General features: G+C 45.3%; 2 protein-coding genes across 6 annotated transcripts in view; one reads left to right on the top strand and one right to left on the bottom strand.

Moving 5' to 3' along the window:
- Positions 1-6: 6 nt before the first annotated feature.
- On the bottom strand, positions 7-1,144 carry LOC121404121. Of its 4 annotated transcripts, none has more exons than XM_041592988.1 (4): positions 985-1,141; positions 790-890; positions 618-717; positions 7-189 (listed from the first exon to the last, which is right to left on the bottom strand). In XM_041592988.1, the coding sequence occupies exons 3-4, from the start codon at positions 684-686 to the stop codon at positions 7-9; spliced, it is 252 nt and encodes an 83-aa protein (XP_041448922.1). In that variant the 5' UTR covers positions 687-717; positions 790-890; positions 985-1,141. The 4 variants fall into 4 exon arrangements, with proteins under 4 accessions (XP_041448922.1, XP_041448912.1, XP_041448918.1 ...); XM_041592978.1 differs by having other exon boundaries at positions 790-901; XM_041592984.1 differs by having other exon boundaries at positions 790-920.
- Positions 1,145-2,423: 1,279 nt separating this feature from the next.
- Positions 2,424-24,703, top strand: part of LOC111076846 (eukaryotic translation initiation factor 5B) — a 35,313-nt gene continuing 13,033 nt past the window's right edge. The window contains exons 1-8 of one of the 2 annotated variants that reach the window (XM_022370851.2): positions 2,424-2,603; positions 2,679-3,086; positions 3,172-4,430; positions 4,491-5,901; positions 5,973-6,105; positions 15,843-15,919; positions 18,974-19,169; positions 20,477-20,584. In XM_022370851.2, coding sequence (XP_022226543.2) covers positions 3,016-3,086; positions 3,172-4,430; positions 4,491-5,901; positions 5,973-6,105; positions 15,843-15,919; positions 18,974-19,169; positions 20,477-20,584 — 3,255 coding nt within the window. In that variant the 5' untranslated portion in view covers positions 2,424-2,603; positions 2,679-3,015. The remainder of the gene's footprint in view (positions 2,604-2,678; positions 3,087-3,171; positions 4,431-4,490; positions 5,902-5,972; positions 6,106-15,842; positions 15,920-18,973; positions 19,170-20,476; positions 20,585-24,703) is intronic. The other variant, XM_022370850.2, reaches the window with a different exon arrangement.

Raw genomic sequence — 24,703 nt, forward strand, 5'->3', positions numbered from 1 at the left:
ACTACCCTACTGTTGCGGCTTCTTGTCCAGACTCTCGTACATCCAATCCGTTTCGCTGATGTAGCTCAATTCCTTACGCAAACTTTGCAGACGCTGCAAATGGTTGTCGCTGGACTCGGCCTGCGACCCGCTCCCGCCGGCCAGTTGCGACTCTGCCTTTTCCGATTGATTCTCGGGTTTCTTTGCCTGCTAAGCGAGAAGCAACAAAGAAGCATTTTATAGTAAACATTTCGTGGAAGCGATTGGACTGGTCCCATTACACCATGCATAAGCAGAGAGGGTAACGTTTTCGTAAGGAAAGCATTGAGTCTCTTAAATAAATATTTTTGCTTTAGAATTTGGTAGATAATTGGTATTAATGATTACCGCTTGATTTTCTCTAATGAATGGGTAATTTCTAGTCGCTATGCAGTGCGTAGGAGACAAACGCATTGGCAAAAACAGAGGCAAACTCGCATCAGAACGAACCCTGGCAATGCGTCACCCTGTGCTGTAGTCTTATTTCTTTTACCGTTCGGTGGTTCCCTCTCTCTCTCTCTCTCTTACGCTAAGCAACAGGCAGCAACATAACGGCACGCCAAAGCAAATGCACAACCTACAACTACAACTACACAAACCTCGGCTCCGCTGCTCGCGTCTATGGGAATCTCTTCTTTGATGGTAATGCCGGTCGCCTCGTTGGACATCGTCCACAGAGCCTTTTACTCGAAACTCAAGCTATGAAGATAAGAAAACACAATTATTTGCGCGAAATTCGAGCCGGCCCTTAAAAATTGTACAAGCACTTACGAACTGCTGCCAATGCAATGTAAGGGAAAAGCAAAAGCACTTGCGGTACTTCGAAACTCGTAATATAAGCGCCAACCCTGACTATAGATTCTAGAATGATCCTAGAACAAGTCTGCAGATCAGTAGTCAAGCTGTAAAGTTAAGAAATGGCAAGTACCCGCGCGAAATTCGAGCCGGCCTCAAACAAACACTTACAAGCTGCTGGCAACGCAACGCTATGCGCAATTCGAAAGAAAAGCAAGCACACTTGAAACTCTGTAACACGAGGGTATCAGTTCAGATCACTGCGAAGGTTTTGTGGGAAAAGAAAATCGAACAACACACGAGAAAACTTGAAAAAGTTAATTTCAGGATCGAGTCACTATCGATATTTTGCTGCTAGCCTCTACTATCGATGGTTTCGAGACTATCATGATAGTATCGAGCTACAGGCGTTGCGCTTTTAATATGTTTGGATTGTCTGCTATAAAATACGAAGACAAATTTGTAAGCAAATCGACAGGTGGCATCTAATTTTTACAATGGACAAGTTTCTAAAAGGTTTCAATGGTTTTTAATAATTATTTAAGCCCGATACTATTACGATAGTATCGATTGTTTTTTTAAAAACATTCAACGTTGATATTCCTCGATTTTGATATTCCTTTTAATATTACTAGCTAGTTGGCCCTTTCAGCCCTAAACAAATAATTTTATCCGATAGATACATACATTTTCTACAAGATTGGAAAGTTTTCAGAAGTCCTTTTTACTGCAATGTTTACATAAAAAGGTTCAAACAAAAACGGCCAAAGCATAAAACGTAAATGTTGACTAAATGTAAGTATACCTTATTTCGTTTAATTGATGTTAAATGTTTCTTTCCATTCTCCATTGAAACATTATTTATGATTTTATCCTAGATTGACATGTTTTTACCTATTAATGCACATGTTTGTGTTTTATATATACACATATCCCTGTTCTGATACCTATTATTGGAGCTGCAAAATTTCGTTAATATCTTTAAAACAGAGACTGAGTAGTTTCTGCATTAATTGGAGCCTGAAATGACGAACAATATCTCAAGTCCATAATATCCATTTTCCCACGAAAGCGCTCTCTTCACCTCAGAAAAGAGAGAAACTTTTGGAAAACCCCCACGAATTGAGAGCGAAAAATGTCAGTATTTTTTGTGCGCTAAAGGGCTTTGGCGGTTATTTTTAAAAGTATATTAATATATAGAAAAATAAATATTTCACTTGATTTGTTTTGTCGAGTGTGACTGGAACCTCAGAAACGTCATTTTCAAAATATGCCGTAAATATACCAAGATATAAATCAAAAAATATCGGTATTGAATTTGGCGGCCCTATATTTTAGTACCTTCCAAATATAGGGCCGCCAAATTCAATACCGATATTTTTTGATTTATATCTTGGTATATTTACGGCATAAGGTATCGTAATAAATTGATGAGATATACAATTATATCAAGATGTACCATAAATCATGAGTAATAACACTAGCCAATATAGTACAGTGGCTGACGCACTTATAGTACGGCGCATACGGGGTGAGAACTCTGAGCTTCGAGCAGTTGGCCGAGAGGCATGGATCTAATATGTGGGTTTGACTTGTTCAACTTTGACTTGACTTTACAAAAATATATTCCTGATATTTCTTTAAATATGCTCTTTGAATTTTACATACATAGTTTAGCAACTCATTTTGCGGTTCGGCGTTTGTTTGGCTTCTAGACCGATTTAAGTTCAAATCTGGCGGGCACTATCCCGATGAGTGGACGTGGAATGACGAAATCTCCCATCTCCGATGTACGTATATGCAGAAATACCAAAAATATCAGACAATATATATCGATATATTTAGTAATATAATTCCATCCCTAGTTCGCGGACTTCCGGAAGAATTTGTGGAATTTGTGTGCATTTTCTCCGAAAAATCAGCGAAAATTGGCATTAAGTTTGCCAATTGTGATTGCCCAATAGCCAAATTGTTGCGCGAACGTAGCCGAGTCAAGGTGCCGTCCACAGCCGGAGCGCCAACAGCAGCAGCAGCCCCCATTGTTGTGCCCGACGTTGCGGAGGAAAATAATCCCGAGCAGCAGCACCAGCGCCAGCGTCTTTGCAGCCATCGCGTCGCGTGTGCGGAATTTTCAGCAGTGAATAACCTTCGGCATTTTGTGGGTGTCCAGAGGAGGAGCGTGTTGCGACTACGCCAGGAAAGATGGTTAAAGCTAAAAAGGGCAAGAAAGAGATATTGGCGACGGTCGAAGGCGGCTCCTCGGCCGATGAAATGTGAGTAGCGATTGCCGAATGAATGCCGTGTTGGCAACTTTCTAAAACAATTGCATTATTTACATCCCCCATTTCGATCGCACAGCGAAAGCCAAGGCAATCCCATGGACTCCGATGTGGAGAGCGACAAGGTGAGCGCCAACAACAAGAAGAACCAGCCGCAGGCACCGCAGCAAAAGGGCAAAAAGAAGAACAAGAAGGTGTCGGACAACGAGGATAGCGATGCTGGTGATGTCCAAACACTGACCAAGGCCGTCAAGAAGCTCAATGTCAAGGGAAAGGGCAAGAAGTCAAAGGCTGACAACGACTCCGATGAGGAAGCGCCACCCAAAGGCAAGGCTGCCAAGAAGTCCGCCTTCGAACTGCTGATGGACGACGACGACGACGATGAGACGCCTGCTGTGCAGAGCGCGCCCGACGACGACGACGTGCAGGAGCCGGAGGCAGTGAAGCCACAGAAGAAGAACGAGAAGAAGGGCAAGAAAGCCAAGCGCAAGGGAAAGGATGATGATGATGAGGATCTGGACAAGGTCTTGGCCGAGCTGCAGGCGGAATATGCTGGCGGGGCACCAGCACCAACGGCTGTTGTCAGCCCCGAAGAGCTGGCCGATGAGTTCTCCAAAAAGAAAAAGAACAAAAAAGCAGCTCAAGCCGCCGTTCCAGCGGAAAACGATGCTGAGGATGAGGCTGCCGACGACGATAATGATGATGATGATGGCGGCAGCACCATGAAGACGGCTGCACAGAAGAAAAAGGAGAAGAAGGAGCGACAGAAACGGGAGGCGGCCCAGGCCAAGCAGAAGGCAGCACTGGAGCCCAAACAGAAGCCAGCGGAGAAGCCTCCGCCAGCAGTCCCCGAGCCTGAACCAGAGCCCACCGAGGAGGAGAAGCCAGAGGCCGATGGCGAAGACGCTGGAGAAGATGCCGCCGGCAAAGGCGGCAAGAACAAGAAGAAGGGAAAGAAGGACAAAAAAGCCGAGGCCGAGGAGGAGAAGAAGGATGCCAAAAAGAAGGGCATGTCGGCTGCCATGGTGGCGGCCATGCAGGAACAGTTGAAGAAGCGCAAGGAGGAGGAAGAGCGCCTGGAGAGGCTCGAGGAGGAGCGCAACCGTCTCGCAGATGAGCGCGAGGAGGCCCGTCTGGAGGCAGTGCGTCTGGAGGCCGAAAAGAAGGAGAAAAAGAAGCAGCGCGAGGCGGATCGCAAGGCCCGGCTAAAGGCCGAGGGCAAACTCTTGACCAAGAAGCAGAAAGAGGATCGAGCCAGGGCGCAGGCCCTGTTGGATTCGCTCAAGGCTCAGGGTCTGGAGATACCCGATCCCAACGACAGGAGAGCTCCAAGGCCAGGTAAATAATGCTCCTCTTTCCAGCGAATTATTGTTGAACCGAAACCCCCCCGTTTTCCAGGCACTCGCATTAGGCCCAACAAGAAGAAGGGACCCAAGGAAACGGCCGAGGAGGAGGAGGCCAAGGCGGCGGCCGAAGAAGCCGCTGCAGCTGCCGCGGCCGCCACAGCCGCCGAAACACCCAAGGAGGAAGTGGTCAAAGAAAGTTGGGATGCCACCGACAGCGAGGCGGAGGCGGAACCCGATGAGGAGTCCTCTGAAACCACAAACAACGGCAAGGCCGACGAGGATGAGGACACCGATGAAGATGAAAGCGGCGATGACGATGACAGCGACGATTCCGATGATGAGAGCAGCGACGAGTCCGATGAGAAGGCGGAGACCCTTGCCAACGATCCCGAATCTCGACGACTTCGCGCCGAGGCGAGAATCATCAAGCGTCAGTCGGACGCTGAAAAGAAACGCACCACGGATGAGTTGCGTGCGGGCGTTGTCTGTGTCCTGGGCCATGTCGATACGGGCAAAACCAAGATTCTGGACAAGCTGCGGCGCACCAATGTGCAGGATTCGGAGGCTGGTGGCATCACGCAGCAGATTGGCGCCACCAATGTGCCCATCGATGCCATCAAGGAGCAGACAAAGTACGTGAAGAGCGCCGCGGGCTTTGTGCATCGTTTGCCCGGTCTCCTCATCATCGACACACCCGGCCACGAGTCCTTCAGTAATCTGCGCAATCGCGGCTCCTCCCTCTGTGATATTGCCATTCTGGTGGTGGACATTATGCACGGCCTGGAGCCGCAAACACTCGAGTCCATACAGCTGCTAAAGAAGAAGAGATGTCCCTTCATTGTGGCATTGAATAAGGTCGATCGGCTGTACGACTGGCAGGTGCTGGCCCGGCGGGATGTGCGCGACGTGATCAAGGAGCAGCAGAGCAACACGCAACTGGAATTCCAGCAGCGCACCAAGGACGTCATACTTCAGTTTGCCGAACAGGGCCTCAATGCGGCTCTCTACTACGAGAACACCGATCCCAAGACATATATCTCGTTGGTGCCCACCAGTGCCATCACCGGCGAGGGCATGGGCAACCTCCTGTTCATGATCACAGACTACTGCCAGAATATGCTGACCAAACGGCTCATGTACTCGGAGGAGCTGCAGGCCACAGTTCTTGAGGTGAAGGCCCTGCCTGGACTGGGCACCACCATCGATGCCATTCTCATAAATGGCAAGCTGCGCGAGGGTCAGACCATGGTCCTGGCCGGCACAGACGGACCCATTGTCACCCAGATCCGTTCGCTGCTCATGCCGCAGCCCATGCGGGAGCTGCGCGTGAAGAATGCCTATGTGGAGCACAAAGAGGTGAAGGCAGCACAGGGTGTGAAGATTGCGGCCAAGGATCTGGAAAAGGCCATTGCGGGCATCAATTTGTTGATTGCCAACAAACCCGATGAGGTGGAAATTTGCAAGTTAGTTGGATCTCATCTCTCTCTCTCCTTTAAATCTAATACTTTAACGGATTAATTTTCCTTTTTTTCAGGGAGGAAGTGGCCCGCGAGCTAAAGAGTGCTTTGAGTCACATCAAATTGGCCCCATCGGGTGTCTATGTACAGGCCTCCACTTTGGGTTCCCTGGAGGCTTTGCTTGAGTTCCTACGCACATCCAAAATTCCGGTAAGCAAAAAAAAAGGAAAGAAAAAAAGAAATTCCCTGGTGGGTTTCGAACTCTGGGTCTCATGTCTCGGAAGTGGGATATGCTTCCTCTAGGCCATTGCCCAAAGAGGCTGGCCTGTGGATAACAGCTTATTTGACTGGGTTTTTTATTTTTATTTGTGCTGCGTTTTTCTGTTTTTTTTTTCGTGTGCATGGGCTTTGAATGTTAAGCTCACACTCCGGAGGCCCGGGTTCAATTCCCGATACGGGAAAGAATTGTAATTCTTCTTTTCTTAAAATTATTTTTCCTCCAATATGTGCCATATTGTAAAGATATAATTATTATAAGTTGAACCTGTAATTTCCAATATCAACTCCTGCCAATTACTTGTTCAATTATTTTAATGAGGTTGTTTTATAATTCCTTTCAGTTTAAGCAAAGTTTTCTTAAACTTATTCAGTCGAAGATGGCCTTGAACTCATGAAAAGCCTAGTAATATTCCTTTATTATCACACCCCCGCTACAATAATGATAACACGCGTGCCCCATACAGAGCAATTACCAAATTAATAATACACAAAAATACTGAAGGGAAAAAATCCCCCAATAGCGCAAAAACCACAGACGAGCCGCTAACATAATTTCGCACTGTTTGTTTAGACAATTAGCCAAGGCATATTCTCAAAGCTAACGCTCGTCGTAGAGAACAGAACCCATTGAGGGGGAGATAACCTTTTAATGGGTGGAGAGGTGAGAGCTCTGAGGCTCTGCAATTTATGTACACATTATTTATTTCCCCACCACCAAGGCGGAATATTTCTAACAGCTCGTATAGTTGAGACGATAAACAAAAATCTCCCTCTTAAAGAAAAAAAAAGGAAAGAAAAAAATAGTACGCAGTATGGAAAATTTGCAAATTTCTTGGCTACTTTTCGATTTCTTGCCATTTGAATACGGTGGGCAACGGGGCGGGTACGCGACGCGACGCGACAAAGTTGTAAATTCTCGCTGGCCGAAAACTATTTTTGATGAGAAATTATGAGTGGTGGGCAGGAAACGAGAGGAGAAATGTACTGTCTCGTCGTCTGATTTTGTTTTCGGGCAGACTATGCCGTAAACATAAAATGCGTATTTTTGTAAATGTAAAAAATTGCAACAAAAATAATGTTGTTTGCACAACAAAAAAAAAAAAAAAAAACAAAACCAAACCCGGCCAGGCCATGTCTTCTGCTGTTGCTCTTCTCATGGTGGATGTTGATGATGATGATTCATGCCAGAGGCAGCCAAGTGGCGGGCGCATAGCCAACAGAAGACGACGCACTGTATCCAATGCACAGCACTCCCTCCGAAATAGACGATGGGGTAGAGTTTCCCCACCCAACTGCTGGCAATTCTCTCGTAACCATTTCATTCGCTGTCTGCCCCCCAGTCTCGAGAAGATTGAACACCCAACTAAAAATACTAAGCGCTCTATATACCATACAGATACGCACATTTACATACATACATATGTACATATACATACATATGTATCTTTATATCTGTCTATATAAATGCGAACCGAACCGAACCCAAAACCCGACCGAACGGATATGACAACTCAAATTCCAATTTAGCAAATATGTTTTTGTTTTGTTTCTTCTAGCAAATTCTTTAATCAATTTCACACGCCTTAAATGAATGAAATTAATCGAATTCCCTTACTTCCCTTAGATAATCAAAATGTATTTTATTTTATTTTTAATTTTATTTTCGCTTTCGCTTACCTCAGACTCAGCTGCGGAAAGCTCAGCTGTTGCAACGGAAGCGTGGTTAATACATACATACATGTATGTATATGTACATTTATATACATTTTTTGATTCCAAAAGTTTGACATTCTGTCTGTTGGATTCTTCGTTTCTTCTGCGCTGGCAGCATTTTTGCTATTTCAATGTTTCGCCTTGCTCTGGGATACCTGCCTGCCCATTTTGCTCTTCATTCTTTTAAATATTGTAAATGTTTTTTTTTTGTTTTTTTTTTTTGTTTTTTAGTGTGTGTGTGTGTGTGTTTTGCTGACACTACAAGCTCATTAGCGTCAGGCAGCCAGCCAGCCAGCCCACATTTGCTATAAGGTTTCCCACAAAGCCGAGTGTCATCATGATGTGGTGATGATCATCTTGTGCCGTGTAGCCGCAACACTTTCCCAGGCCTTAGGGTTCCGCTCTGTTCCGTTCCGTTCCGTTCCTCGATTCGTAACGCCAACGCAATATCTAAAGCAGCACCAGAGCTGAAAAACTATGCAAATTAGCTACCAAATGCAGTCACAGGGCGCGTGGTTGTGAACTGAATGAATGAATGGGGAGACGCTGCTGAATGATGAGCCTCAGTCCGCCCCGGCCTCCAAGCCCCCCACAAGCAGCAGGGACGGTTCAAGCCATGATAATGATAATGAGGCCAGCACTGCCAGTGACTACGCAGCCCTCTACGGAACGCTTTTAGCTCTTATTCCACTCCTGATTTTCTTTTCTTTTTCGAGTCTCATTTTTTTTATCTTTGCATCCCACTGAAATTAAACATTTTTCAAGTCGCTTTTTTCTCTCTGAGACCATTAGATTCGGATTTCGGTTTTCTCGGACTGACTTGGACTCTTAATGAATGAATAAACCAATTTGTGCAGTCGCTTTGCACATGTTTTCCATATGGTTACACTTTTATTTTTTCGGTCTTTAGGTTTTTTGTTTTGTAAGTTGCTTTTTTTTGTCACATTTTAGATGCGAAAATTTGTCGCCGTCATGTTAACTGCGCTCATTTTGAAAATCAATTATGGTCATGTGACTGACTGACTGACTGTCTGACTGACCGACCGAGTGAGTGAGTGAGTGAGTGAGTGACAAACGAACAGACTGCTGCCTGATGGCTGCTATTCATTCATGATTTGAGTCTCTCTGATGCCTTGATGCCTGGCCTGACCATGTGGGCCGACCACCGGCCGGCTACGTAACAAGTTTCGCCTTCATTTAAGCCAAATTTAGTAACTGGCTAACAACATTCACAGACACACACACACACCACACACTCTTTTTTTGGATCGGGCTAATGCTATGTAAAATGCCATAAAATTGTATGGTTATCGCTCTGCCTAGAGTCATTTTTCTAGCGGTGGGGGGGGGTATCTACACCCACATGGCCGCCATACTCTGATTTTGGTATTTTTGTGTGTGTGTGTGTGTGTGTGTTTTTTTCTCCCTCTTGTCATTTGTTTGTCGCTACTTTGCTGCTGCTGCTGCTGCGGCTGTTGCGTGGCTGTTGAAATACGAGCAGGGCTGCCAATTTATTGGCACTGCCCAAACTGACGGCCGGAAATTGTCATTTGAGTGGCCACCCGACGACACACACACACACACCACACACACACAAAACAGAAAATGTTTTTGTATAGCCCATTAATTTCTGACACGTCGCAGGTTGCCGCCGGACGCCATGTGATTTGGTTGTGCAAATTTTCCTGCATTTAATTGTTATTCATATTCAAAAGTAAATGCGCCAGAAGATGCGAACAGTACAGATGTTTGATGCACACTCGAAGCGCCGCGCCACATGGAGGGCGCTTCTTCGGCATTGGTAAGGGGAGGGTGGGGGCCGCAAAGTGCAATCAATTTTTATGAATGGAAAACGCAGCATCGATCGGTTACGCCCTGCCGCTGTCAGGGGCATGGAGGCAGTAGTTTTCGTGTTTAATTTATCGAAATGTGTAGCAAATGTTTATTTGATCAATGAAATGAATTATTGTACGTACGAGCATATGTCTATATTTCTGTGTGTGTATCGTATCTCTTTCTGTCTACCAAATGAATGAATGAATGAATGAAACAACAAAGCAGGCAATAACTTCCATAAACGCCGCTTAAAATGTGGGACGGGGGCACACACACACACACGCAAACGCACTCACACAATTAAAAGGAGAGCAAAAGAGCTGCCAACACAATTTTGTAATTGATTTGTTTTCCATACAATTTATTGTCGAATGTTTTTTTGCTCTTTTTGGGGTTTCTTGTTACCCGTTTTGTCTGCCGCTGCTGCCCGCTGCTTCTGGGTTTATTGTCAATTAATTGAACGCAACAAAATACTCAATGAAATGATGTACGAGTGGCTGGCTGGCTGGCTGGCTGGCTGGAATGAGCTGAGACATAAGACTCAATCGAGCATGAAGTTCTCCTCCCAGTGCATGGGATGGGATCTGATCTCATTTGAACTGGTACAAGCTGGCAACTCCTTTACCATCTGGCAGCACTGGCAACACTTCCTCCCCCTGCCCATTCTCTTCTGTGGCAAGTGGCAATCCCACAGACTTGCATACCGATACGATACACATGTCTATCGATTTGTGTGTGTGTATTCCCGGACGACTGACAGCTCTACATGCATTCCACGGGGTTACGTCATGGAAAATGTTTTCGCCAGATTTATGGTCTGTTGGTTGCACATTTTTATGATCGGCCTGCCGGAAAAACCAAAACCAAACCAAAAGACAGCATGAATGAGCCAAGCCGAGCCGAGCCGAGCCTGCTACTCGCGGTGTCGGTGTCTTACTTACTCCCCCTCTCTTCTGCCCACATTTTGCGCACTCTTTCTCTACTATTTTTTTCTTCCAAAACCCCGTTATGCATTTGGCCTGCAATTTCTTTTGCTGTGGCTGTTGTTGCTGTTGCTGCTGCTGTTGCGTTGGCTTCATTAACATTTGCACCTCGTAGCCGTCAACGACCAAATATAGCGGTGGTTGCTGCCACAACCTGATGGCCGTTGTTGCTTTTGTGTCTTGCCATTCATAAAAAAGAGTTGGTGCACCTCTCACTCACTCACTCACTCACTCGAATGATGATGGCACCCCTGCCCGCCGCCCTGCCAGTCTTTACCTTTTGCTTATACAACAACTGCAGTTGCAGTTGCCTGTATGCAGTTGCAGTTTGCTGTGGCAGCGGCTGTTGTGGGGGGCTCTTGCCTGTGCCTGCATTTGTCGTTCGTACACCCGCTACGTGGCGGCTGGGGGTTCATGTTCATTCATACATTTTGCAATGCAAAATAACATCCATCCAACATTTGCACAACGATATTTTTGCGCAACTCTTAATGCACCTCGTACTCGCAATGAATGGAATAGCCTAACCCCAGCAGAATCAGCTGCTTACAACTAATTTTTGTATTAAATAGCTCAGCGATTGATCACACTTGAAGGTCAGAATATGGAATGGAGAAGCTGTTTAAATTTGGCTGAGTTTGGTAGCTTCTACAGAGCTCTGAAAACTCTTTCATTTGGCTGAATATTTCATATAAAATAGCAGCATATGGCGGTAGTTTATTTATCCCTACGGGGTATTGCCCTAGTCGAAAGAGCACCCGCTACATTTCTTACCCTCTTTCTCTTTTTTATTTATTTTTTTTTGCTCTTTCTTTGCTGCCTTTTTTCATGAATGAAAAAATTGAGCACTCGAAAAGTTGCTAGACTTCAAAAGGCTAGTCTTCTGCCTGCTTGTGCCTGCTTTGCTTTTGTGTTCTTTGCCCCAACCCAACCGCGCCCCAAGCGTTCATGCAACCTTCCGACCTGCCGACTGAGTGTGGGGCATGCAACCAGATGCTAGTGCTACTGCTGCTGCGGCTGCTGCTGTTGCATTTGGGCGAAAATGTAATTATGTAGCCATCAACTATTTCCATGGAGCCCAGGCATGGCTGGCATTCATTGTGCTGCTGCGGTTTGCTGTTGCTGCTGCTGTTGCTGCTGCCATAATTGTGTGCCGTGCCACATTCTCTTCTCGCAGTGCGAGTGCGGGTTTTTGGTAGGTGGGCTACGGCTACGTGGTGGGCAGGTGGCAGACCACATACATAGACACGACGACGTAATTTGATTCCCACATGCATTTTAATTAAAAGCAAACAACAGAAAGTTTCGCAAACAGAGCTCTCCGTCATGCTCACCGACTTGATGTGTCGCCGTTTGAGGTTGCCATTTGTAATCGTGTTTATGCCTCCTCCACCTCTGCGATGCGAATATCTGTTCTGTTGTGGCATGCAAAACTCGCCTTGCCCCGCCCCGCCCCGCCCACTAGTACTCGCCACCAAAACATTGAAGAAGCAGCTGCAGTAGTACAGCCACCACAGCCCAGTAGTGGATATAATCAGCCATATCGGTCAGTGTTCTCCTACGCAATTGCTGAGCCTGAGCAGAGCTTGAGAAATATTCAAAGCAACAAAATAACCACTGCGAGCGAGTATCGTGACGAGACGCTCTACGACGTTCTCATTCATTCATGAATCCACTCCACTCGCATCGCAGCAGCGAGCCCCAAATGTTGTCCATTCCCATTGTTGGGTGCTGTGCTGATGATGGTCGATAAAGGATAGAGAATTCATGGATAATTATCATAAATGGTCTAGAATAGAATAAAAGTGATTGAATATAATAATAAACTATCGTTATTGTTTGACAAATGATCATAATTGACCGATAACATTCGATAATTGTCGATAAATGGTGCGCGATAAAGCTCAACAGAAGAAGGGTCTTCAGGGAGTTGTTTGCCTAGAAACTGATGAACGAATTTCGCTTTATCGATTCGTTGTACATACATACATACATAAGTATGTACATACACTTACGAGAATCGGAAGTACTTCCTTCTTTGCGTTGAAAAAATCTGCTAAAAATCGTAAAACCCCTCTGCAAAATAAAACCCAGTGGAGAGAGGGAGAGAGAGAATCAAGGGAAAAAGGAAGGAGGTGAAAGAGTGGAAAAAACAGAACAATGAATGAGCGAACCCAAGGCGGGCCCTGAATGAGTAAATGAATGAATGAATGTATAAATGAAAGACGAAAAACAAAACCAACAACGGAAGCAATTCTTCCTGCCCCCCAACTCACGCATACATACACAGATGCATACACAGTTACACAGATACAGATACAGATACAAAGCACTGGCACAGTCACAGTCACACACTCAAGAGCTTATTGCTTAATTTTCATTCATAAACACGTAGCGGCGGCCGCATTTTCAATGAAATCAAATGCCCAAAACACGACGACGACAGTTGAAGGAAGTTGGATTCCAGTGCGCTGTGTGTGTGTGTGTGTGTGGATCTGATCCAAAAAAACCCAACCAAACAAAAAAAAAATAATAGATATTTATGTGCCACACGAATGTGTGTGTGCATACAAGAGACAAAAACGGAAGTTTATGCGTAACGTGCAGCAGCATTTTCTTGAATTTCAAGCGTAATTTTCCAATTAGCCCTCAGGAAAGGTTCTGTTCTCTTGGCTCTTGGCTCTTGGCTCTTGGCTGACATTAATTAGCTGTCCGCCTCCTCAGCAAAAGTGACGTAAACCGGACACGACCATAAGACACGGGCCGAGATATTAATTTGCTTCACATCACAAAAACACAAACAAACAAAAATGTTGCATCATTTTGCTGGTTTAAGCACAGCTCTTGTGATGGTGGTACCCCCTTGGTTATCTGTCTTTAAATGTCTCTGGCTATGCTTCTCTTTGGTGCCATCCATCGATAACATTGAGTGGCATATTCCACTGACTTGACGTCAGCAGCAGCTGCCAGTGAAAGATTTCATTCCATTCCGGAGATGGCAACCTTTTACCTTTGGCGTTTGTGTCGTTCATGATGCTGCTGCTCTGCTCTCCTGCTAATTAGCTTTACGTTTTGCCTCTTACGCATTTCTCCGCCCACAAAATTTTTGCAGAAAAAAGTGCATCGAATGGCTACAGATGAAACCGCAGTTGGTATACACTGCTGTCAGGCAGGCAGCTAATAGATTTCAGCATAGAAAATACATTGTAAATATTTATTTTCGTTTCAAAGAGGCCATGCAGCAACGCTGCTCGGCTGGTACATTCACAATTAATGTGGGGTAATACCTTCTTGAAGAGTATTATGAAACGATAGCCCGCTTTGGCTTCTTTCTAGTTTTTCTCAGATTTCTCTTGGCTGGCTGTGGGTTCCGATGCAGCTGCTGCTGCTGCTGCTTCTGCTGCTGTGTCAGCCATGCCCTGCGCACGCTTTGATTGTTTTTTTTTAGCGAAACGATATCTGAAGCCTGAAATCGTTTATGGCGCTGTGCCACGTGGACTGCCCCCGCTCTTTGCCTCTGGCACTCTCTCTCTATCTCTATAGTAACCCCCATATCGGTTCAATCCCCAACCAACACCGTAAAGGGGGGCAGCAGCAGCAGCATTTTGCTATCACTTCCGTTTGACCGTTTTACATGCAATCGAGGCTCTCGGCTCTCGACTCTCGACTCTACAATTACTGCGTATTTTTGTTGTTGTTGTTGTTGTTGCCTGGCTCTCTTTTGTGTCGCGCTATGCCCCACAATTGTGCATTCAACACAATAAACTTCCGATTTCATTCATTGTTTTGTTGATTGCAAAACTCTTTTTTTTTTTATTTTTATTTCGTTTTTTTTTCTCGTTCGCTCTCTCACTTGCGTTTTATTATTTGCTTTTCCGTTAGTTACACACACACACACACAAACACAGCAGCAGCGGTTCTCTGGGTAATGAATGAAATTTTACTGAATGGCTTAGGCTGTAATTGAATTCAATTTACAATTGAAACACTCGAAGCGTAAGATGGAGACACAGAAAAAAAGCTGTGCTGGCTGGCTGTTGAGCCCAGTGCGACCAAATGATGAAGAGGAGCTTCCTACCAGGTCCAGGAGCAGTTGCAAAATTTGTTGATTCAATAATATCCTATGTAGCAATTTTCCCAGTTTAATTAATTAATTAGTTTGGCAATTAAATAGCAACAAAAAGTAGGCAAAAAGCTATTTCGTACCCTGTAATTCATGTTAAGATTGAATTGAATTTTATTTTTATCTGAATGTTAAGAAGAATGATGGATTGGATGGGGATTTAGGCTGAAAACACACACACGCACACACACAGAAAAAATGAGTTACACTTTCAAATTTATGTTTGGTGGGTGGGGGGGCAAGTGGATTGTGGCATCGGACCGACCGACCGCCTTATCAGTGGCGCGTGCATATCCGGTGGCGCAATTAAGTCGCTATCGAAAGCAAATTCCATTTGCCCCACTCATTGCCGCCCCCCCCCCGTCCACCAAGCATTCGTTCAACCATCCATTCATTCATTCATTCATGTCAGACACTCGCATACAGAATCTCTGTCTGCTGCTGCTGCTGCTGCTGTTATTTTTATCAATGATCATTTGTAATCATCTGGCGACGAACAACAAAAATAAATACAACAAAAAAATTGAACATCTTCGACAAGATGTGAATGAACTCGTCCGAATGGCCTGTCGCCGCTGCTGGCTCGGTGGGGAGGTCTGTCCCCGTACATGTCCGTGTATGCACAAACCTACATACACTTGTACGGTACATACATATGTGTGTGTATGCATGTATGTACATATGTATGTATGTCTGTCTGTGTAGATATCTGCCCGCTGTGGGCCGTTTGAGAAAATGTTTCACTTTAGTTTTTCGTGCTGCTTGTTTAGTTTAGTTTAGATTTTCATTTTTATTTTCTACGTATGCCCATGTGTCTAAAAATAGCCAACAGAAACGTCTCTTTGGGTCAGTTGATGCTTTTGGGCCAAATAGCCGAAAACTGTTTCGGTACGGCCAACCAAAAACAACCAACCAAACAACCATCTGGTTGACAACTTCTCTTAAACATGGATCTTATCTTTACTCTACAATGTCTACATATCTGTAATTATCTATCTCTGATTCTTTTGCAGTACTCTGCCATACGCATTGGTCCCGTGGTCAAACGTGATGTCATGAAGGCCTCTACGATGTTGGAGCATGAAGCGCAGTGAGTAAACGCCCCAACCAACCATACGTCCCATCCATCCCATCCACCCCATCCACCCATCCACCCCATCCACCCATTCATCCATATATAGATTCTAATTCCATTCTTTAACCTTACGTTGTGTGATGTGTCATACATTTGGACTGCTATCCGAGTTCTCTGGAATTCGCTGAATGCGGAAATTCAGTACCCCTCCCCCCGCCCCCGCCCCCCCTCGTAGTAGGAAGAACTGTCCCTATCGAATTCACTTCGCGTGGGTTTATTGAACTTCCTCAAAGTGAAGAAATGCTGTCGACTGCATTGAAATTGTATGCCCTTCCCTGCCCTGCCATGCCATGTGTGTGTGTGTGGAAATTGATTTGTTCTATGGGCTATTTCTATGAATGGGCATGTGGAAATATGTGATGAATCGAAAGGGAGAAAAGTCAAGTGGGGTCTGACGACCCGTTGAATTCGATGCCACTTATTTCTGGGAAGTTTATTGACTTATTTTATTCTGAAAAACAAACAAAAATGTTGATTTGATTAATTCCATAAGTAGGGAAAGGCGAAATTGTTGATTAACTGAAGGGAAATGATTTCGTGCAGAGTGGCAGGAATTTACGGGAATTAGTGAAAAATAGATGGACTGATGGGGAAAGCTTGGAAGCAACGAGTCCATCTTGTGACTATCTGGCCAGTCCATAGAGTTACAATCCCCAGATCTGGCAGCTCTATTAATTCCGTTTTTTCAACCATAACGTACTCTCGTTTACTTCCCCTGGGAAACGTGTCGTACAAGCCGAAGGCTTTGCCCCACCTTTTAACCATTTACAACACATTCAATCATTGCATCGCTCACACCCCAACACGCCACACACCCCACCACACCACACACCTCTCCCTCACTTTTGACTACATTGTATGGGAGCTCTCTATGCCGCCTTATAATCGAACACTTAAACAGCGAACAGCAAGAGGTTCAAGGAGAGAGAGGAAGAGAGAGAGACAGAGACTGCGACGGGAATAAACGACTTTTTGATATACGACAATGAACAATGCAATTTTATTGCCGCTTAACTTCATTAACACACACACACACCACCCGCTCCCTGCGCCTTCCCCCAGCCAGCTAGCCAGCCAGCCAGCCAGCCACCCATCCACCACGATTATAAGCGGATCTTTGAAGATTTTGTTTGTGATATAGCCGCCAAGACAAAAACAAAAACAAAACCAAAAACAGAAAGGAGTATTATGGTGTGTATGGTGTATGGGTTGGGTGCCGGGTTAAGTGATTCATTTAGCGGCAATCACAAAATGCACTTTACACAAAGCGAGAGACAGAGAGAGGGAGAGGGAGTGGTGGAGGGAGAGAGTGTGCATTCGGCTCTATGCTAAGCGATCCTCATGATTTATTATAGAGAGCGAAACCTTTAGGCCGGGCAGTCGGCCGGCAGCTTTGTCTCATTAGCGTCTCGCGCGGTACTCGTCTTGGGCCGTTAAGTGGTGCCAAATAGTAGACCAAGATGCCACTTATATACATTGGGTGTATCCCCCTGCCCGCCCCCTACTGTATTGCATCTCTCTGGAAAGCTCTCTGGCAGTATTATCTAGCTTGAAGAGCTTCTCCCCTGTTCATATATCTACTGGATGCTGTATCTACATATATCTGGTTAAAAAGTTGCCACTGTATCTTTAGCTCTGGGATATATGTACCTCCTGTTTATCTATGTCTCTCTCTCTTCTCCTTTCACGCCTTGGCTGACAAGTTTCCAATTGCATTTTGCCGGCCAAATTGAAACTATTTTCGTGCTCTGCTTGGCAGCAACAAAAGCGGGGCCTAACAGATACATCTGCAAAAAACTACAGATGGCGTTTGCCGAGATGCAGATACATTTACGGCCCACTCAAATTACGCTGTCACATGCGCAAAAAACGAGAAACGAATAAAAAATGGCTCAGGCAAACCTTATAGAAATGTCTACCAGCACTCTCTGCTGGTGTGTCTGTGTCTGTGGATACATTTGCATCTTGTATCTGTGTACGCCCAACCAACCAACCAACCAACCAACCAACCAGCAGTTAGCCAGCATTTCCGCTTGTGGCACACAGCACACACTCAGCCATTTCCGGCTGCGGCCCTTACTGCGCATGCGTGCAGCGTGCCACTCGTTCGTTGAATTATGTTTGCTTTTAGGAAATGTATCCCCGCATATCTTATAGATACACTTCACTTGTTTTTCGTTCTTTAAGGTGGCTCTGGTGGTGGTGGTGGAAGGGGAAGGGGGGCACCGCCGCGTCTGCTGCTCTTTATTTTATTTATGATTTTTACGCGTGTGGAATTTTTAGCCATCAATTTTTGCATTTTACGATCGTTAAAAATCTGCCTCTTTCTTTCTCTCTCTCGCACTCTTCGTATGCCCCGTCGTATTTATCCACTATAAAATTGCTTTTTATGTGTTCTTTTTATGCATAAAATTAGCTCTCGAATGTAGCTATTTATTGGTTTAGGGATCTCCCTTCGCTGCGTCTTGATTTGTTAAGTTTCTCCACCAAAATTGAACATAATTCATAGATCGATTAGCCTTTGGAACTCTCTCTCCCTCTCTCTCTCCTCTCAGCTGAATATCCCCAAAAAGTGGCCCCTCATTAGTGCCCCCTGTGCTGTGCTGTGCTGTGCCGCGTTGGACCCTTCCGCTGTCAAGAGCGTTTCGATACGATTCTCGAAAATGCCAACCATTTCCTGTCATTGAAAGCGCACGCTGCGCGGATGGCCAACAAACACAAACACACACACACACAAAATGTATCTCTCAGTCGCAGTCTTTCTGTGTCTTTGGACAAGACGTTGTTGTGATTTCAATTATTAACGCTTCCTGGTGGAATGGTTGGGTTGGTTACTCTGCTGGGATCATTAGGCCAGACTCCAGAGAGAGAGACAGGAAACTGCATTCCCATTATCATTATAGTTATTATTTGTATTATTATTATTACAATTTTAATTGTTTTTAATCTTCATTCTGTTTTCTTATTTCTTTTTTTTTTTTGTTTGTCTTTTTTCGGTGACGCCCTTAGATATGCAACAATTTTGGCATTCGATGTTAAAATTGAACGCGAAGCCCAGGAAATGGCCGAATCGCTGGGCGTGAAAATATTCCAAGCGGACATCATCTATCATCTATTCGATAAATTCACCGCCTACCGTGAGGAGCTGAAGCAAAAGAAACGCGAAGAGTTCCGTTCCATAGCCGTCTTCCCATGCAAGCTAAGGGTAAGTAGTGTGGGGATCGGCAGATATCCAGCAGCAAAAAAGAAGATGTTACTCTCGATATCTCGATTATAATTATGGGTGCCCCGCACAACTCTCGGTCGAGAGTTGCTTGCTACAGGTGTAAAATGCAATCTAAGAGACTTGGACATGCAGCACTCTGCACTCTGCATTCTGTGCGTACGTGGTGATCCCCAGCTGTGTGACCTAATGATGCTTCGGGCCAACTTCAGAATGAGAACACAACCGCCAACCGCCAACCGCCGACCGCCGCCACAGAGAGGCAAGGCACTCAACAAGCGATTAAAGCCCTAGTCAGTCGATACCCAACCAGAGCCAGACGCCTGCATCTCTCACGTCCACACTTCCTGCTCAAATAATGTTTTAAACAGCGTATTTGATTTATAGGCAATCATTAGATTATGGTCGTATGCAAGAGCCCCCCACGCACACATACATACACATACATCTAGATGGGGGCTCCCACTGTGCTGGTAATTGGACACAGAGCGAACACACAGCTGTTACCCCAGAGTAAAAGCAACGATGGTTGCATATAGGAGCTGCTTGTAGAGCAGAGACTTGGCTAGAGAGACCCAGCGACTGCTTGTTGTTGCTGTTGCTGTTGTAATAACAATGACGTTGTTTTAGTTTGAGTTATTAACTCGCCTTCTGTCTTAAGGAGCTGGCCCAGCCACCAGATGCCAACAGTCGGTGCTTCTCTCTTGGGGTCTGTTTGTTTGCCGAAGAGAAAACGTGTTCTTTGGGCCACTTTTTCTAGTCCACAGTGTGGGGCTCTGTGGCTCGATCCCATTTTCCATGTCCGTTGTGGCGCTGCTGCTGCTGCTGCAGGCGGCATCCCATTTGAGGCCTTCTTCACCCAACAGTTGACGCAACGGAAATTAAGTTGTTCTTCTGGTCTGGTGTTTTCTTGTACGCTTTTCCAATTGGGTTCAGCCACAACGAAGTTGCAATACGCTGGGAAAATTAGCAGCAGCAAAGATGCATAGGAAAAAGTTGGGAACTGCCCCAAAAGAACAAACAGCAGCCGAGCTGTAGAGTGTAGAGTGCAGCAAGAACTGTGAGATCTATTGAAAAATAGCATCAATTTTGTTATGCTATCTATCGCCAGATGCAGCCACCATAATTATTCGACATTACTTAAAAAGTAGTTAAGTGCCAGCCGCCCATCGCTATCTATCGGGGACGCGCTTATTAGCTATGGCTGATGGCTGATGGCTAAGAGATGATCATCAAATTGACATATATCTATCAGTCATTGATCTAATTCTTTGTGTTCTCTCATCTAGATACTGCCACAGTTCATATTCAACAGTCGGGATCCCATTGTGATGGGCGTAATCGTGGAGAATGGCATTGTCAAAGTGGGTACACCGATCTGTGTGCCCAGCAAGGAGGTAAGTGAATCGAATCTATAGCATAGAACTATGCCCATAGAACACAAATGGTTCCATTGTGATTGGGGGGGGCAGATTGGAGAGATCATCTCGCACCGAAACGCACAATGAAAGTCCTTGTCTGTCTGTCTGTGTGGCAGAGGAGGAGGCCTCTCTCCGAAAAAATCGTGTCAAGTACTCAAGTACGCCGCTGGCGTACGTACGGCTGTTTGTTTGGCTACGCTACCTTTTTGCGTGGCAAAAGCTTTTCATTGTTGACACAGGTGTCGTGTCTGCGACCCGACCGAGCGACCGATCGATCGACCGACCCTCTTGGCTGTTCTTGTTCCGTGATGCAATTGCTGTGTGGCAACACACACACACACACACACAATTATTAGCTAATCGGCGATACGAAATTGCGACGCAAAATGTTTTCGTTTTGAAATTCTTTCATAATGAAAGCAAAACGGCTTGAAGCTTCTTCCAGCTACCAGGATGCTACGACACAAGACGACAGACACTCATTTCAATTTATGCGCTGACATGTCCTGTTTCCCGTCAACGACAACTGTTTCCTCTCTCTCTCTCTCTCTGGAAAGACCATCAATGATGGTCTTGGCTTGGCTTTGCTTGGCTACTTCTTTTGCTGCTTCGATCTTCGAAGCTAAAAGGGTTTCATCTCCTGCTTGACTTTCTGCCTGGAAAGCAGGCAGGCAAAGGAGACTCACAAGGAGGAGGAAGAGTAGGATCGAGTGGTGGTGGAGCCAGCAGCCGGCTGGCAGGCATCGCTTGGCATGGCATGGCATGGCATTCATTGGCAATTATAACTTCCTCAATTATCCACAGAGAGCAGAGCAAAAGCAGCGCTGTGGCTGCTAAGCTGTGCGCTTCCCGTCATTCATCGTCATTCTTTTTAACGTTCTCCTTTTCTGCTTCTCCTCCTGCTCATGCTTCCCTCTACCTCCACCTCTATCTTTCTTACGCTTACTTTTCCTGCAAAGTTTTAATACAGATTTTTTGTTGTATTTTAGCAGAGTGTGTGTGGGGAATACCCTAACTTATTTATTGCGGATAGACTACGAGTTGTACGAATTTGTAAAAATAGAAGCTTGAATGTGTAGGAGAGTGTTTATGTCGAGGCCCAATTACATTTTTATTTTAGGATTGGGTAACAAAATAAATTCAATTATTTTAGCTATTTCCCATCTTTATTTGCTTTCTCTTAGTATATTGGAATTTATATTGGTACTCTGAAATATAAAGCTGAAGCAAGAATAGGAGGATAGGATACTTGAAGCATTTTCTGAGAGAATTCCAGTCAGAAATGCAAAGCGACCGAGGGGCACAGCCGTATGACGCGTCACGGGTCGCAGGAAAGAATTGAGGCTTGACCTCTTATTAAGCCAATCATTGGCTATCCTAACTAATCTTTTATTTATTCAGGGTATTCCACAAGTCTCCAAAAATCATCGCTCAAATCACACACACACGCACACACACACACACACACATAGCTGCCTGCCTGCCTGCCTGCCGCCTTGATCCAATTCTACTTTAGATCTGCACGTTATTTTCTGCCCCAAAGAATGCTGGGCTTTGTCGCTTTTATGCCCCTGCCCCATGCCTCCTGCTTGGCGTCTTTTTTTTTGTTTTTGTCTTTGCCTTTGCCTTTTGCCATTTCCGTTGACTTTCAGGGGGAGCTCATCGAATCGTCCAAGAGAATGGGTCCCGGGATGTGGATGGGACTGGTACTGGTACTGGGACCCCCATCTCTCTCTCTCTCACTCACTCAGCGACAACTTCCTTTCGTATCTTTTGATGGCAACGGCTGCTGCTGCGCATGCGTGCCACAGAAGACCCAGCCTGCCAGATGGTCGTTCTCTGGGCTCTGATCTCTGGTCTCTGCTCGCCCGGCCCTTGCCTGGCCTGGCCGTTGATTACATTTATTAATTATATAATTAAATCTGTAATAGCAGGGCCAATGCTGCTGCTGTTGCTGCTTCCCTCTATGCTGATCACTTGGCTCTTCTCTCTGTCTTTTGTTTCTCTGCGTCTCGCGTGTAATTGTTTTGCTGTGTGTCGGTCGGCCCCTGAAACATCCGTTCTCACACGCATTTTTGGACAACGACAACGACGACAGCCAACAGCCAACAGCCATCAAACCACTTCCACTTCCCGTTTTGGGGTTTGTCATTTACACTTTCACGAAAAAGATCTTCAAACAGGTGGAGTCCACTGGCTGCAACCCTTAACCTTAAGCCAAAAGCCTGCCAGGGGGCACTGAAAGTGTCACAATTTGGTAACCAGATACGAGGGTTTGAGTGCATTTTATGGGGGTTAATCGCACAGGGTTGAGGGTTGAATTTGAATGGGTTCATTGATTGGTCAGGGCTGATTGAGGTGATTGATCTTAGGGGCACGGTTTCAAGAAAGCTCCTTTAAACAGACTATCTGCAGTTCAAATTTACCCATTGACCGAGGGGCACTGCCGCATGACGTGCGACTACCAGAAGAACTTTCTTTCAAAGACTTCTTTCTCTGAAGTTCAGGGAGTGGATCACTCGATAGCTAATAAATCAGATCAATTTCTTATCTACCGCAATTATAGCTCATATTTCACATTGACTTCTTAGCCATCAGAGCTAGCTTTCATCAATTAAATCAATTCGCTTTCTGCATACAAACTGGATTTCACTTTCCATTTGGCCCAGCATCAAACTTCATTCTAAAACATAATTATAGCCTTCAACAGCTGTCTTCAATCTGTCATCTGTCTGCAGCAAAAGATTGATCTTTGGGTTTCATTGATCAACTTGAGAACCAAACCAAAATTTCAATTAAATTTCGCTCCTTCCAGTCAATTGTTGGGGATCCAACCATCCTACTACCTTTTTAACCACACATAGCCATCGCCATAGCCTTGGGGGTCATTGCAGCTAATTAAGCAGCGATCTGCTGTTCCTCTGCTTTTTTGTTTTATCCACCACTCTCATCAGATCCGCCTGAGAAGGAGGGGCTGGGCTCTACCCTCGTACCCGTACCCGTACCTGTACATCAAAGAGTTTCACTTTATCGAGTCGCAATCTAAGCCACAACAGCCACACACGCCCCACTCTCGCACTCTTCGCGTTCGCATTGGATCCGTTCTTATGCGATCGGATCCGATCCTCCATTCAAATCTCCCACTGACATCAGGCGGAATACATTTATTTTTCGTTGGTTTTGTTTTGCTTTTTGCTCGACTGTTTCTTAGGGGCCTGTGCACTTAAAAAACTGAAAAACAGCAAACGGAAGTTGGAGGCGTTACCCAGCGCCAAATCCAAATCCAAATCCAGATCCGTCCGTCAGTCAGTCACTTAACATATGGGACGATGTGTGTACATACATACGAGTAGAGTATGTGTCTACGAGAGCAATTTATGTATATCCACGCCACAGAAATGGGAGGATACTCGCAACAGGCGAAGAGGCGCAGCTATAAAGGGGTTAGGGGTAGGGGCAGGAGTGGGGTTGGGTGGGGTATATGTATCTATGGCTAACGACGGTCTTTAAAACCGAGTCTGTGGCCTGGCGAATTGCTTGGCAGATCACTTGCAGATCGTCTTGCATATGTTGTATATAGATATTACTTGCAGCAGCAGCAGACCGACCAACCGCCCGCCCGCCTGCTTGTTTCGTGTCGTTTCGTTGCTTGCCCCCCCAAAAACCGCAAAAACACAAACCAGAAATCTGCTGCCAAGAGACACAGAGAGAGCAAAAGAGAGCGAGAGGTAGAGTGAGAGTGAGAAGGCACAGAGGCGATCGATATCTTTTAATATTTTCATTCATGCCTCAAGTGTTTGCTGTAGCGGAAATGAAAGCTCATTCAGTGTTGCTGCTGTTGCTGCTGCTGGTTTTTGGTTAATTAAATGCCTCTGGGGGTTTTCGATTTACTTGAATATACTACACGACTATATGTATGCCTGTATGTACATATGTATGTTGGTATATAAAGAGGTAGCCGTTTGCCTTCGATCGGGGCACTGCATGTTGATCTTGGGCTAATTTATGGGCTGCTTCTGCTTCTGCTGCTGCTGTTTCGAGACTTAACTTAAACTTTAAGTAGGTAAAAGGTAAAACCCCTCTCCTCTCTCCTCT

The sequence above is a fragment of the Drosophila obscura genome, unplaced genomic scaffold (genome assembly GCF_018151105.1).
Source record: "Drosophila obscura isolate BZ-5 IFL unplaced genomic scaffold, ASM1815110v1 contig_1, whole genome shotgun sequence".
Classification (NCBI taxonomy): Eukaryota; Metazoa; Arthropoda; class Insecta; order Diptera; family Drosophilidae; genus Drosophila; species Drosophila obscura.

Coding starts and splice junctions, on each gene's coding strand:
- LOC121404121 (XM_041592988.1), bottom strand. CDS start 686: ATGTCCAACGAGGCGACCGGCATTACCATCAAAGAAGAGATTCCCATA. Junction 190..617: donor ACGCGAGCAGCGGAGCCGAG/GTTTGTGTAGTT, acceptor CTTCTCGCTTAG/CAGGCAAAGAAACCCGAGAA.